At 35.0% G+C, this 12,747-nt stretch overlaps 1 protein-coding gene across 2 annotated transcripts; it reads left to right on the top strand.

The window, feature by feature from the left end:
- The first annotated feature begins 1,123 nt into the window (after positions 1-1,123).
- On the top strand, positions 1,124-11,369 carry LOC132298694 (uncharacterized). Of its 2 annotated transcripts, XR_009479927.1 has the most exons (4): positions 1,124-1,641; positions 7,573-7,639; positions 9,369-9,540; positions 10,865-11,369. XR_009479927.1 is itself a non-coding variant. In XM_059795081.1 (3 exons), exons 1-2 carry the CDS (start codon positions 1,234-1,236, stop codon positions 7,630-7,632), a joined length of 468 nt encoding a protein of 155 aa, XP_059651064.1. In that variant the 5' UTR covers positions 1,124-1,233; the 3' UTR covers positions 7,633-7,639; positions 9,369-10,004. The 2 variants fall into 2 exon arrangements, 1 of the variants encoding a protein (XP_059651064.1); XM_059795081.1 differs by lacking the exon at positions 10,865-11,369 and having other exon boundaries at positions 9,369-10,004.
- The last annotated feature ends 1,378 nt before the right edge of the window (positions 11,370-12,747 follow it).

The raw sequence follows: 12,747 nt of genomic DNA, 5'->3' as shown, positions 1-12,747 counted from the left end.
TGGGTCGTGATGACTCTCAAAGTAAGTTGTATAGTGACTTTTTCTAAATAAGAAATAAAAATAATTAAATAAATAATAATTAAAATAAAAGAATTTTTTTTTTATAATAAGTGAGACCAAAAAATTAATAAATTTAATATAAAACATTTTTTTATATCTTTTTTAGTATTCAACAATTAAAATAATTTGACAATTTATATATAAAAATATTTGAGTAATTGGGTTGGGTGTTTGTTAACTAGTCTATTGAAAATTCAAACTTTTTTCATAAATGAATTGATAATGGGTTATTGACCCATTAATAACTCGTCCATTCACGATGGATCCAAAACCCTTCTAAACCTACTCAATTGCTACCTCTAAATAAAGGAAAAAAAATATTCTCTCTCACTTTTGGGTGAAAGGGTAAAAAAAAACTAACTTCGCAATTAAGTTAAAATTTGTATTTATCAAGTTTTTAATTTATACATATAATTTATGTATGGTATAAGAAAAATTAGGTTTTAGTGAACAATCCTAAATAAAATTGATGTAACGTTACCATAAAGAAAAAAAAAAAATGAAAAGTGACTAAAATTAAATTTTAATTGCAAAGAAGTAATCATTGCGATTTATTTCCTAAATTACCCGGCTCACAGTGTCACCTTCAAATGTAGCAATGGCATCTTTCCAATTTTTCTAATTATACAATACTTAGCATATACTTTATACGCGACTCTGGACAAATTAAACCTAAAACCAAAATAACTATCTCACTTTTGTGAAATAGAATTTTGACTCAGAGCTATGCAGAACGTAATTAATTGATAATAGCCATTAGTGATTTTTGTTAGAATGAAACTTTCAATAGATGAAATTTCAATATTAGTGTGATTTATCTTGGTATTATCTATTGCATGGAGATTTGTTAATTATATTCAACGTTTTTTTAAATTACAGTAATAATTGGTTAGCAAGATCTAAATTTCCCTAAATGTATGGGGTGGTGGTACTTACGTGGTAAAATAAAATATAATGGGTAAATTTCTGGAGTATTTTTTTCCATAAATAGAACCGAGGATTTTTTTTCATAAATATAACCCGAGGATCATTATGGCGCCAATTTCAATTTCAATTTCAATTTGATAGTTGTAGAGAGAGAGAGACTGGGTTAGAGATTTCAATTTGATAGTTGTAGGGAGAGAGACTGGGTTAGAGAGAGAGAGGGTTCTTGCGTTTTTGAGAGAGGGCGAAATGGTGACTGTACGGCGCCAATTGTTGACCTTCGGGCGACACACCGCCGCTGCCGGCACCGGCTATTGCAGAATGTTGAGGAATCTTCGCTCGTTCGATCTCAGGAGGAAAAAGATCAGCGCCAATAGGGAGCTCAGACGCTCAGTTTACAACCAATATCTTGAAGCTCGCAGGGAAGGTCTGGCGTCCGAGGCGCGATTTCTTCAGATTATAAGTGGTGATAGGATTCGACCGACTTGTTTTGCGGAGGGCTATGCTGACGAATTCCGAGTTAGCAGTGCAAGGGAGATTGATTACATCTTGGAAGACTATCCAGTTGGGATTCTGATTTCTTGCTTCGATCATGTTCCGTGGAGAGAGAGGAAGAAGATCCGACTGGCTGCACACGCAAGATTCTTCGATTACACTGTATGTTTAATCCCTAATTTTCCGCCGTTAACTGTAAAATTTGGATGTTTTGATTGTGTAAACTTCATAGTCCCTAATTTTCTGTTTTTTTGAATTTTTTTATACTCTCATTTTTGGAAACTTCCCTGTGGCTGATTTGCATTGAATATTACTAGTGGAATATGTTTTGGACAATTCTCTTGTCTGAAGGCAGTCCTTGATCTTTAAGGGCACTTGGTTCTATTTGCTATTGATAATGATTGCTTCAAGTATGCCTTTATATATATACTGGTATGAAAATTAAAGTTGTCTAGTAAGTCAGTTCTATCAATGCAACTTTATGGCATGTAATTGCATCATGCTGATCAACGGTCTTAGCAGATGATGGAAGTTGTCTACTAAGTCATTTTGCGTTTTATAATTTCAAGTAAGTTTCTTGAGGCTATGTTCGGCTTCATGGAATCGGAGCCTTGGTTTTGGAATTTGTGGAATTGGAAGAAATTTTGGTTCAATTTTTTGGGTTGCTTTTCTCCAATTCGACCAATTCCAATTCCATGCAGCCGAACATAGCCTGAAGGTAAAGAACAAAGCAAAACATCAATTTTTGGAATTTCTCTAACATTTTAGTTTGAAGATAGTTTCTTGATTTGTATTTTCAAACATCAGAATCCAAGCTTCATTAGATTTCAGATAAAACTTTAGTCTCTTCTTTTTGGTCTTAAACCTTGCTCTCACCCATTGGCGCTAAATCTAGGATGTTCTAATGTATTCTCATGTATTAATTATTATAGTTTGCTGCTTAGTGGAATTAAATTGACTTTGGGGCTAAATCCATTCATCCTTTTGTTTGTCTTACTCCATATTTGTAACATGCAGCATATTGCTTGAGGTCAAAATTGTTGATTTGGCCCCCGTTTTTTTTATTCTTTTCTTTTTTCTTTGTTTTTGTTTTTTTTGGCTCTGTGTATCCTTATGTATGGGGTGTGCACCAAATCTTGACTAGTATATGGAAATCATTTTCTTTTCAGTAATTCAAATATACTTGCATGTTTTAATTTGCGATTATTTAACTGGCCCTTTTGTGGTGGACCGGTGGTTAAATAATATGATCAAATGTCGAGGGATTAAAATGTGTGGGATACATTACTAGTATTGTCATTATACTTATATTATTATTTAGCAACTTTTAAGAACACTCTGTATACCTCGATGCAGAGTGAAGAAGTTTCATTTACGAGTACTGTCTTTTCCCCCTCTTTTGATGGAACATGTTAACACTAAGAAGGGAAATGTTGTGTACTTTGCAACAATAGCTTTACAGTCGGAGATTTCATTACATAAATATTGCTTTATGCCCCCAATGAGAGTTTGTATGGATTTTTACACATAGGTGGAGTCTAATACATTCTATTGGATACCATTGAATTTTTAAAACTTGTAAGAGAGATCAAAATTGTTTGCTGCGTGCTTCTTATTCTTTCCGTAGTAACTCTGATTTCTTGTTCATCTTGTAACTACCTTGCATCAAAATGGAAACACCCTTTCTTTTTTGTACAACATGATCAAGATCCATCATTAACGCATAGTGATCAGATCCCACAACTTGAATATGATGAATCACCCATTTTGAAACTTCCATCTCCACTCTTTTGTAGCCAACACCCAGTCTAACCTCTCTTTTATATGAACTGCCTCATCACGTTCGTTAAACCATGTATGTGGGAACCCCATGAAACCGAGATCCACCAAACTGCAATCTTCTAACATATTTCTGAAATATTTCATTCTCCAACCCATGTGGTATCGTCCTCCCAACTTCTCATGTGAGTGAAGGATATCTGTTTGAGTGTGAGTGAAACATCCTTGAGGCATTAAAGCCTAGCTCAAAATTCCACTGTGAGTAAAGTTGAGCACCACACATACACTTTCACTCACAGCACCCCAGTGATTAAACTTTCACTCACAATATCAACTAAGAAAGATAAATGAAGCACTCAAGCAGATTGAGATAAGATTCACAATACAACTAGCTTGAAGGGTTAGAGCAGCAACACTTACTGCAGCTGCTGTTACTGCAGTCTGACGTTTGAGTAGTGAGAACATGAGACAGCCTCAGTTGCTTCTTGATGATGGCTTGAACAGCTATGCATTGATGATTTACACATGTTCACGTCAAGATGGGACTCAGATTTGTATGTGGAACACTTGACAGCTTCATCTGAGACTTAATAGCAACAAATAGACACTAATGGCTAGGTTTACTAGGTGAGATTTTGATGCAGCCTTAGCTTTTACTGGTGTAGCCCCAGACTAGGCTTAGAATGAGATTTGTGACTTGCTTAGCCCAGAAATTGACTCAAAAGATCAGATATGAAGAAAGATTTCACCTCATGGTCTTGATAGCAGCTGTGACAAAAATCTGCAGCTTAGCACAGTATTTTCTGCTGAGCTTCAATCCTCATTATCAACAATGTATTTTGGCATTGTCGTATCTTCAATAAGCTCTCCAGAATTTTAGAAATGCTCGCAACACGGTAAAGATGCAATCACTCCTTAAGCTTCTTTTAGAATTTCAAAATTCAATACACATAACTCTCTGCAGCAGCAAATACAATTTATAGACCAAATGCTGATGCAGAGGATAATCAGACCATTGTAGGCATTAAATGATCACACTACCCTTCACCCAGCTGCCCTTCTATAAAAGGCATGTTTACCCTCAGATTTCAAAAACTGCAGCACCTGAGCTAAGGGCTGCTGAGACAATTGTTTAACCTGAGGAACCTTCTGGGATTGTGTGAGCTGACAGGGCACGTGAATAGCACCTGAGATACCTACACATTTACAAAAATGCCCTTGAGTGGCAGTTAGTGCATACATGCTGACATGAGCTCACATATAACTACTGAAAGCTTTACTGAACAAGTTTAAACACTGAGAAGCTAAATATATGCAGTTTAGACACTAGCAGACATTCTATTCTGACAAATGAAAATAACATTTTTTTCAAAACCAGAACTGATGTAAAGACACTAGCAGCATACACTATGATTATAAATACTGATATGATGCATATTGAGCTCACAACTTAAAATGAGATAGCTCAAATTGGATTTTGACATTAAATGTGAAAACCCTAGTACATAGACCAACAAATATGAAGGTAATAGATCATAGCTATACTTATTGTTAGATAGTTAGAGAGTTTGGGTCTTATTGTACTATAGGCTTTACTGTGGGCTTAAGGGCTATTTTGTAATCATGCTATTTCAATATAACATTGGAGTGGTGTAGAATCTCAAGTTGAGCTTTCTATTCCTTGATTATATTATTTCTCTTCTCTTCTTCTTCTCCACTTCTGCTCTCACTAACCCTAGAAACACCATCTCACCATCTTTAACTTGGAATCAGAGCCAAATCAAACTCTCTAACTATCTAACACTTAAAATGGTGGATTCGAGGATGGTTGTTATGGCATGTGATTTTTGAAACTCTATCAAACCAATATCAGAGCAATCACTTCACCATCTCACTTTAATCATATTTAATCAAACCAAACTGCAAAACATGAGACTCGCTATCAGAGGCTAAAACTCCATCGCTTCACGCCAAGAGAAAGAACACATCTTTCCTTCAATTTTTCAAATAGTTAAATAGAAACTGAATACTCCAATCCAATTTTTATTTTGCATACATAAAACATAGGGAATGTCTTTCAAAGTTTCCCAATCTACATTTTAGGTTAATTTGTCATTTTAATGAGCAACTCTATTGTCCAAAATACAAAATCCATTCAACAGTTTAAGCCCCAACCCAATTCCCCAATAATTAAATTCAATCCAACAAAAGTACAAGTAAAAAAGAAAGTAAGAAAAATTGAACTCCAACAAATCTCAGACTCACTCCAAAGAGAAATCTCAATTTCTTCACCCAAATCATGTAATGATCAGCAAAAATCTAAATTCATGCTCTGATTCAAAGCATTTGATTCAAAACATAGAATTTTAAACTCAAACCTAAAATAGTACAAGAGATGAAGATAGAGACTCAGATAAGTTCAATTTCGTCACCCAATTTGTGCAATTTTCAGTAAAAACCCAAAATTCAGGCCCTAAGTCCAAAGTTTTGAATCAAAACACATAATGGAAGGCAAGAATCCCAACAGGAATGGGTACGTGGAAACTTATCCTTAGGGGTTGGGACGAGTTCTCCAAACACATTAGTTTCAAAGTTAGGAGCGGAAGGCATGTCAGGTTTTGGGAGGACAAATGGTGTGGGACTTTGCTTTGGCTCGTAGGTTTCCTCGTCTCTTCAGGAATTCTGTGAACAGACATGTGAGAGGGTGACTTAGAATGTGCAGTTTTGTATAGTTTTCCATGATTGAGGATGTTTCGAGGTTACAGATTTCTATTAGAATATCTATATTAGGACACTTGTAATTAGTTCCCACAGGGGTGTTATAGTCTTTTCATTATTTCTTTACTCTTGTGTATATATATAAGATATTAACGTGAGAAAGGAGTAGGCTTTTCTTCTCAAATAAAGTTCCCCAAACCATGTCTATTGTATTGCCAGGTGGTGGATGGTGTGCGCATGGACAAGATTGTGTGGGTGGGTACCTCGAGAGGGTGGTTTGAGGTTAAGTCTTTCTATCAAAGTCTTATGGATCTTCCGGTCCCCACTTTTCCTTGGAAAGCTATTTGGAGGATGAAAGCTCCCTTGAACGTGGCATTTTTCTCTTATTCTGTTACCCTGGGGATTAACCTCACCCTTGACAACCTTAGAAGGAGAGGTCATATTGTGGTGAACTGGTGTTGCATGTGTAAGAAGTTGGGTGAATCTGTGAATCATCTTCTGCTTAATTACTTGGTGGAGAGGAACGTTTGGTCTATGTTTTGGTTGCTTTTGGTCTAGCTTTAGTTTTTCAAGAATGCATGGTGGACATGCTAGAATCTTGGAAAATGTATATAGTGGACAGCTGAGTCAGAGGTGCTTGGAGGGCCACTCCCCTTTGTTTATGGTAGGGTTTGTGGTGTGAGATGAATAGAGATCCTTTGAGTGAGAGGAGTCTCCTGTTTGGTCTCTCAAATACAGTATACTGTCTTTATTTTTTGGTGCGAAATTGTAAATCTATGGATCGCTTTTTGGGTTTTGTGGATTGCTTAAAGTAATAGTGCCATCATGGATAGCTCTTGTTTCCTTTGGGAACGCTCCCCTTTTGAGCGCGTTTAGTGAAATTTTATTTTTTTAAAAATAAATAATTAAATAAAACACATAATTAAAAAAAAAAAAAAAAAAAAAAAAAGTGCTCCCAAATTGTGTGAGCATATGATTTGGCTGGTGGAGACTTGAAGTTGGAAGGAGTTGTTGAAGGGGAGTGTGTTGGAGGGTAATTAATGGTAATTTGGTGAATGTTTGGGAAGATCGATGAACATCAGACTGAGAAAATTCTAAATTGTTTTCTCAAATTCCTAATGATTCTCATAGTTTAAGAGTGATTGATCTTATCGATAGGGATACAAACTGTTAGAATGGAGATTTGGTAAATTCTGTAATGAAAGAGGGGGATTGGTCTAGAAAATATCAGCTTAACTGATTCACTAATGCAAGCTCTTCCAAATATTTATGTGTCTATGTTCTAAAAAAAGTCCAACTAGCCCTTGGTGGCTTTTGCAAGACATATTTCCTCTTCACAACTATTACTGAAAATGATTGATGTAAAAGTTATGATAATGCTTTCATTGGAAATTAACTAAAGCACCCCTTCCAACCAGGATGTCCACAAGAGTACAAAAGTCTAACATTTAGCTTGAGTCATTTGATAATTTCCTCACAACGGTTGCTGATATCTGTCACATTACATACAATCACAGATGGATAAGCGTGTTCAGGTTCATATCTACTTCTATTTTGAACAATTCTAATTTATTTTCTTTTTTTTTTCATTTGCAGTCTGCAGGGAGGATCTATGGACTGGCACGGCAAGGCAGAGCAGGAGGAATAGGGTTCTGATTTCAGTGTATGTATATTCTGTTTTGATAAAGCACTACTTGAAATGTCAATTCTATCTTCCACAAATTGCCAAACCTGTTAAGTGCTAATGATGTAATATGAAAGAATAACTTTCTCAAACTTTACAAATGACATGTGAGAAAAAACCATTAAATTCAAAATACTATAGATGCTAAATGTCTTTTGTAAAACATATTATCTGATTTGATGATACCAAGATAAACCATTGAAAAAAACGAAAAACTATGATTTAAAACACATCATGAGATTGACTTGGCGTCTGGAGAAACCAACATGTATGACCTTTTACTTTCAAACAAAATTTGATCTTTGTTGTATGGCAGTCACCAAAGTACTAGTTATGCCAACCTTGCTAAAAAAATTTGGAGGGTAACAACCAGAAGAATTCACCTGAGTTTCCTGAGATGCGCAGCATATGATGTGTAGTCCTGTTCCTTAGTTGTGTTTCTCTGTTTTCCTTGTAAAAAAAAAAAAAAAGTATGAGATGTTGCATCAAGCATGTGTGGCCAGATTAAATAATGAATAGAAAAGGGTTATGCACTGCTCCATCAAAATTATTTCTTCATCTCGTTTTCCTTGAGTGCCCCATGCAATGATATGCAAATCTTGATTCATTTAATGGATGCTCACGACCAGGAAACTTGAGTAACTGGATATTAAGGCCAAAATGCAGCTTAGGGAAACATGGTAGTCAAATATCCAAGGCAAGCACAGGGTATGGTTCTAGTAAAAGCCCATATGCTAGCCAAGCTGCCTAGGTGGTCATCCAGTATGCCTGCATGTCAAGCATATTATACCTGCCTTCATGTCAAGCATATTATACCCGATAATAGTACTATACATTTCATTTACTCTAATACTACAAGCAAATTTAGTGTAATAAAAATGTTATAGATACAATATAGAAGCTATAAGATCATTAAAATCCTTTTACTTACACAACGCAAAGTTGCAAACGATATAATAAATATAATAGAAGCATAAAAAAGAAAAAAAAAAAGAATCAAGTGCATCAAAACCAATAGTTAATTGGTGAAAATGCAATGGGAATACTAAGGCTACCCAATGTATATACTAGTGCGGTGCAAGCACGTCAAGGTGTAGCAATGTAGTGTTTATGATTGTTGTTATTATGTCATACCGTTATATGGCTACTCTATGAAGTAACTGAAGCGCGTTATTTGAGCAGTGGAAGCTCCTAATTTAAAAGAAGCCTACTAACCTAAAATCAACAAAATCCTCATATGCCCAGACACGATTCTGCACTACTAAACATGATGTAGTAGTGGTACTTTCAATTTTTTTGTAATTTAGTAATACGAACATGTAAAATGTTTTGAATACTTTATGTTGAAGTTTTGTAGTCACTTAAATTTTGCACTTTATCAATCATCACTTTACCTGCAGCTATTTGCTTAACTGATTCACTAATGCAAGCCCTTCCAAATGTTTATGTGTACCTATGTTCTAATAAGTAAGTCCAACTAGTCCTCAGTGGCTTATGCAAGTTATATTTCCTCTTCAAAAATTTTGCTTAGTAAAATCACTTCTTTCAACCAGGACGTCCACAAGAGTATAAAAGTCTTAAAATTTTGCATGATGATATTTGTCACATTACATACAATCACAAACGGATAAGTGTTTGCAGGTTCATATCTACTGTGAACAATGCTAATTTATTTCCTTTTGCCCTTTTTCTGTTTGCAATTTTGCAGGGGTACTTGGTCTGATTGGCTGCTGGGCAACAAGAGGTCTTAAACTGTATTTCCTTTTTCTACAAAAACACTGTACATGATTGAGCAACAGGGGTTGACATCGTAGTTGTTTTTGGATTTCGACTGCATTTTTTTTCCTAAAACTCTGTACATGGCATGGCTGAGCAACAGGGTATGTTGATACAATAGTTAATTCAATTCTGGATATGTGCTGGTATGGCCCTGTGGGCATTTGTAGGAAATTGGTGTTGATATGGTAATTGTTAGGGCATGTTACATAATTTCTGCTGGAGTAGGGTTAAATAAAAGCTATGGATTGTTATCTGGTTCCATGTTGCTAATGCTAATTTCTCATACGAATCTATAATTAGAATATTACTTAGTTTCTTCTCTGTTCAAAGCTGTAAATAAAGTGTATGCAGACAACTTTGTATAGTTATAAGTGGAGTACTAGTTGAATTAGGACTTTCAAGTCAAAAATTGTACCTAAGTATGAATTTTGGCTTTTTTGGCACTATTACATTATTTCTTTATTTTTGGTGATTCCATGTTTTTATGGATTGTGATCTGTTTGATTTGGTTCCATGTTCCCTATGCTAATCATCACAGGAATCTGTCATTAGAGTATATACGATATAAGTTATGAGGAGTATTAGTAGAATTAGGACTTGCATTACTTGCTGCGTAATTGATTAATTTAAATCTCAATAATATATATGTATATATATTTTTTATATAAAAAAATAAGATTAATGTGAAAGATTCTCAACTCACTTCCTACGGGTTAGGGTTTCAAATTTTCTTGGAGCCACCTAGAATAATTTATTATGCCAGTAATTGCACGTGCTCAGTGGTGAAATATGCAAGTTTTTGTAATTCAATGCTTAAGGCCGGTTAAATTATGAATGCATAGCATCTCACATAGCATGAAGAATCAAGGTGTGTGAGTGATGCATGATCCTATTTTGAGCTTCAAATGGTTTCACTGATTCTTTACACTTTAATTCCTAGGACTCTCACCAACCTACCTACCCCATTGGTATGCATTGATGATCATTATGGCTTCCGAGACTTCCTTGCATCAATTCTGAGTTGCTTTGATGAAATTATTCAGAATGAGGTTCATTGCAACTTCAATGTCCTTGATGTGATCATTGTAGTGTGGACTTGATCTTTCTCTCTTAATGTGTTCCTTTTGATCTATCATGAAACTCAATGTAGATATTAGTACATTGAATACTATAAATGGTTTTTTATCATCAAAAGTGCTAGATTACCCTTAGGAGAAAGCCGTAGGGTCAACAAAAATTTTGCTTAGCAAAATCACTTCTTCCAACCAGGACGTCCACAAGAGTATAAAAGTCTTAAAATTTTGCTTGATGAAATCTGTCACATTACATACAATCACAAACGGATTAGCGTTTGCAGGTTCATACCTACTGTGAAACAATGCTAATTTATTTCCTTTTTCCCTTTTTCTGTTTGCAATTTTGCAGGTGTACTTGGTCTGATTGGCTGCTGGACAACAAGAGGTCTTAAAACTGTATTCTTTTTTCTACAAAAACACTGTACATGATTGAGCAACAGGGGTTGACATTGTAGTTGTTTTTGGATTTCGACTGCATTTTTTTTCCTATAACTCTGTACATGGCATGGCTGAGCAACAGGGTATGTTGATACAATAGTCAATTCAATTCTGGATATGTGCTGGTATGGCACTGTGGCATTTGTAGGAAATTGGTGTTGATATGGTAATTGTTAGGGCATGTTACATAAGTTCTGCTGGAGTAGGGGTAAATAAAAGCGATGGATTGTGATCTGTTAGATCTGGTTCCATGTTGCTAATGCTAATTTCTCATACGAATCTATAATTAGAATATTACTTAGTTTCTTCTCTGTTCAAAGTTGTAAATAAAGTTTATGCAGACAACTTTGTATAGTTATAAGTGGAGTACTAGTCGAATTAGGACTTTTAAGTCAAAAACTGTACCTAAGTATGAATTTTGGCAAATTTTGGCTTTTTTTTGGTACTATTACATTATTTCTTTATTTTTGGTGATTCCATGTTTTTATGGATTGTGATCTTGTTTGATCTGGTTCCATGTTGCCTATGCTAATCGTCATACTAATTTGTCATTACAGTATATACGATATAAGTTATGAGGGGAGTATTAGTTGAATTAGATGTTATATTTTTGCACCTAAATTGACATGCTAATGGTTCTTACCTGGAACAGAGATATATATTACTTTCGTATGGATTGTTAACTATAATTTTTTTACAGATTCGTAGATTAGTTTAGTCCAACATGACGCCATGATTAGGGCTATAAATGAGCAATTCATGACACAGTTTGGGCTCTTCATATTCAAACTTGTATAATTGTATGAGGAACATTTATGCTCCTTTGGTAGGAAGGAAGTAAGAGGGTGGAGGGAAGATAGGAAGAAAGAGACTAGCTTTCTTTGTTTGGTAGAGAGGAGATATGGAGAAAAGATGATGAATGAGTCATCCTTCTTCTCAAATTTTCATTCCTCCAAATATGAACCGAAGACAAGACTATTCTAAACGTTTTTAAATTAAAAACTTTTCTTATAATTAACACTCTCTCTTGTCTTCTCTTTTAACAAACAAAATAAGGTATTTATCTTATTCTCTTTTCTTTCATCCAACCAAATACAAAGAAGAAATAGTGTAATCTCTTTCCTAAAAATGTATAATTTATCTTTTCTTCTCTCCCTTCCATCCAATTTTCTTTCTTTCTACTAAACTGGATTATTAGTGTGAATATCATGGTTGGAGCTAATTTGTATAACTTTCTTCATTTGCATTCAACCGTTATATTTTTGAAGTGCCTATAGCTTGCACTCTCTAATTTAGGAAAATATATAGGAAATGAGATTTCTATATATGAAAGGGTAGTTTTTGATATTTAAAAAATAATAATCATTTATTTGGATACCCTTCTTAGATTCAAAAGGTGCAACAAAACCCCTATTGTTTTGTTTGGTGCAAAAAACTCCCTATTATTTGCTTTGGTGCAAATTGGCCTCTAATAATCCATTTTGACCAGCTTTTTTTCTTTAAAAATTCCAAAATTGCCCTTTTCACCATTGACCATCAGAGAACCACCTCGTTGCCGATCACCAATCACTTCATTGGCAGTCATAGTCGGCGATTTGCCATATGATAGATGGAACGGGCAGCTTGTGTTTTGGTTTTGACTCCTTTACTTTTTATTGAATCAATATGGGAAAACGATGAATGGTCCCAAAAGGAATCCTTACCTTTCCTTATCAATCCCTCGCATCTATGCTGCAAACGAACTGAGCTGTTCGCGAACCTCTGGGACTCGGTTTGCTAAAAGTTCGGCTCGAG

This window comes from Cornus florida, unplaced genomic scaffold, assembly GCF_030987335.1.
Source record: "Cornus florida cultivar Cherokee Brave unplaced genomic scaffold, ASM3098733v1 CherokeeBrave_3.0.0_Hap2_Chr03, whole genome shotgun sequence".
NCBI classification, from domain to species: Eukaryota; Viridiplantae; Streptophyta; class Magnoliopsida; order Cornales; family Cornaceae; genus Cornus; species Cornus florida.
The sequence above is the reverse complement of the archived record's forward strand: the minus strand, read 5'-3'. Positions and strand labels throughout refer to the sequence as shown.

Excerpts from the sequence above, each read along its gene's own strand:
- LOC132298694 (XM_059795081.1), top strand. The coding sequence starts at position 1,234 with ATGGTGACTGTACGGCGCCAATTGTTGACCTTCGGGCGACACACCGCC. Across the intron at positions 1,642-7,572 it reads CAAGATTCTTCGATTACACT|TCTGCAGGGAGGATCTATGG; the intron begins GTATGTTTAATC and ends TTTCATTTGCAG.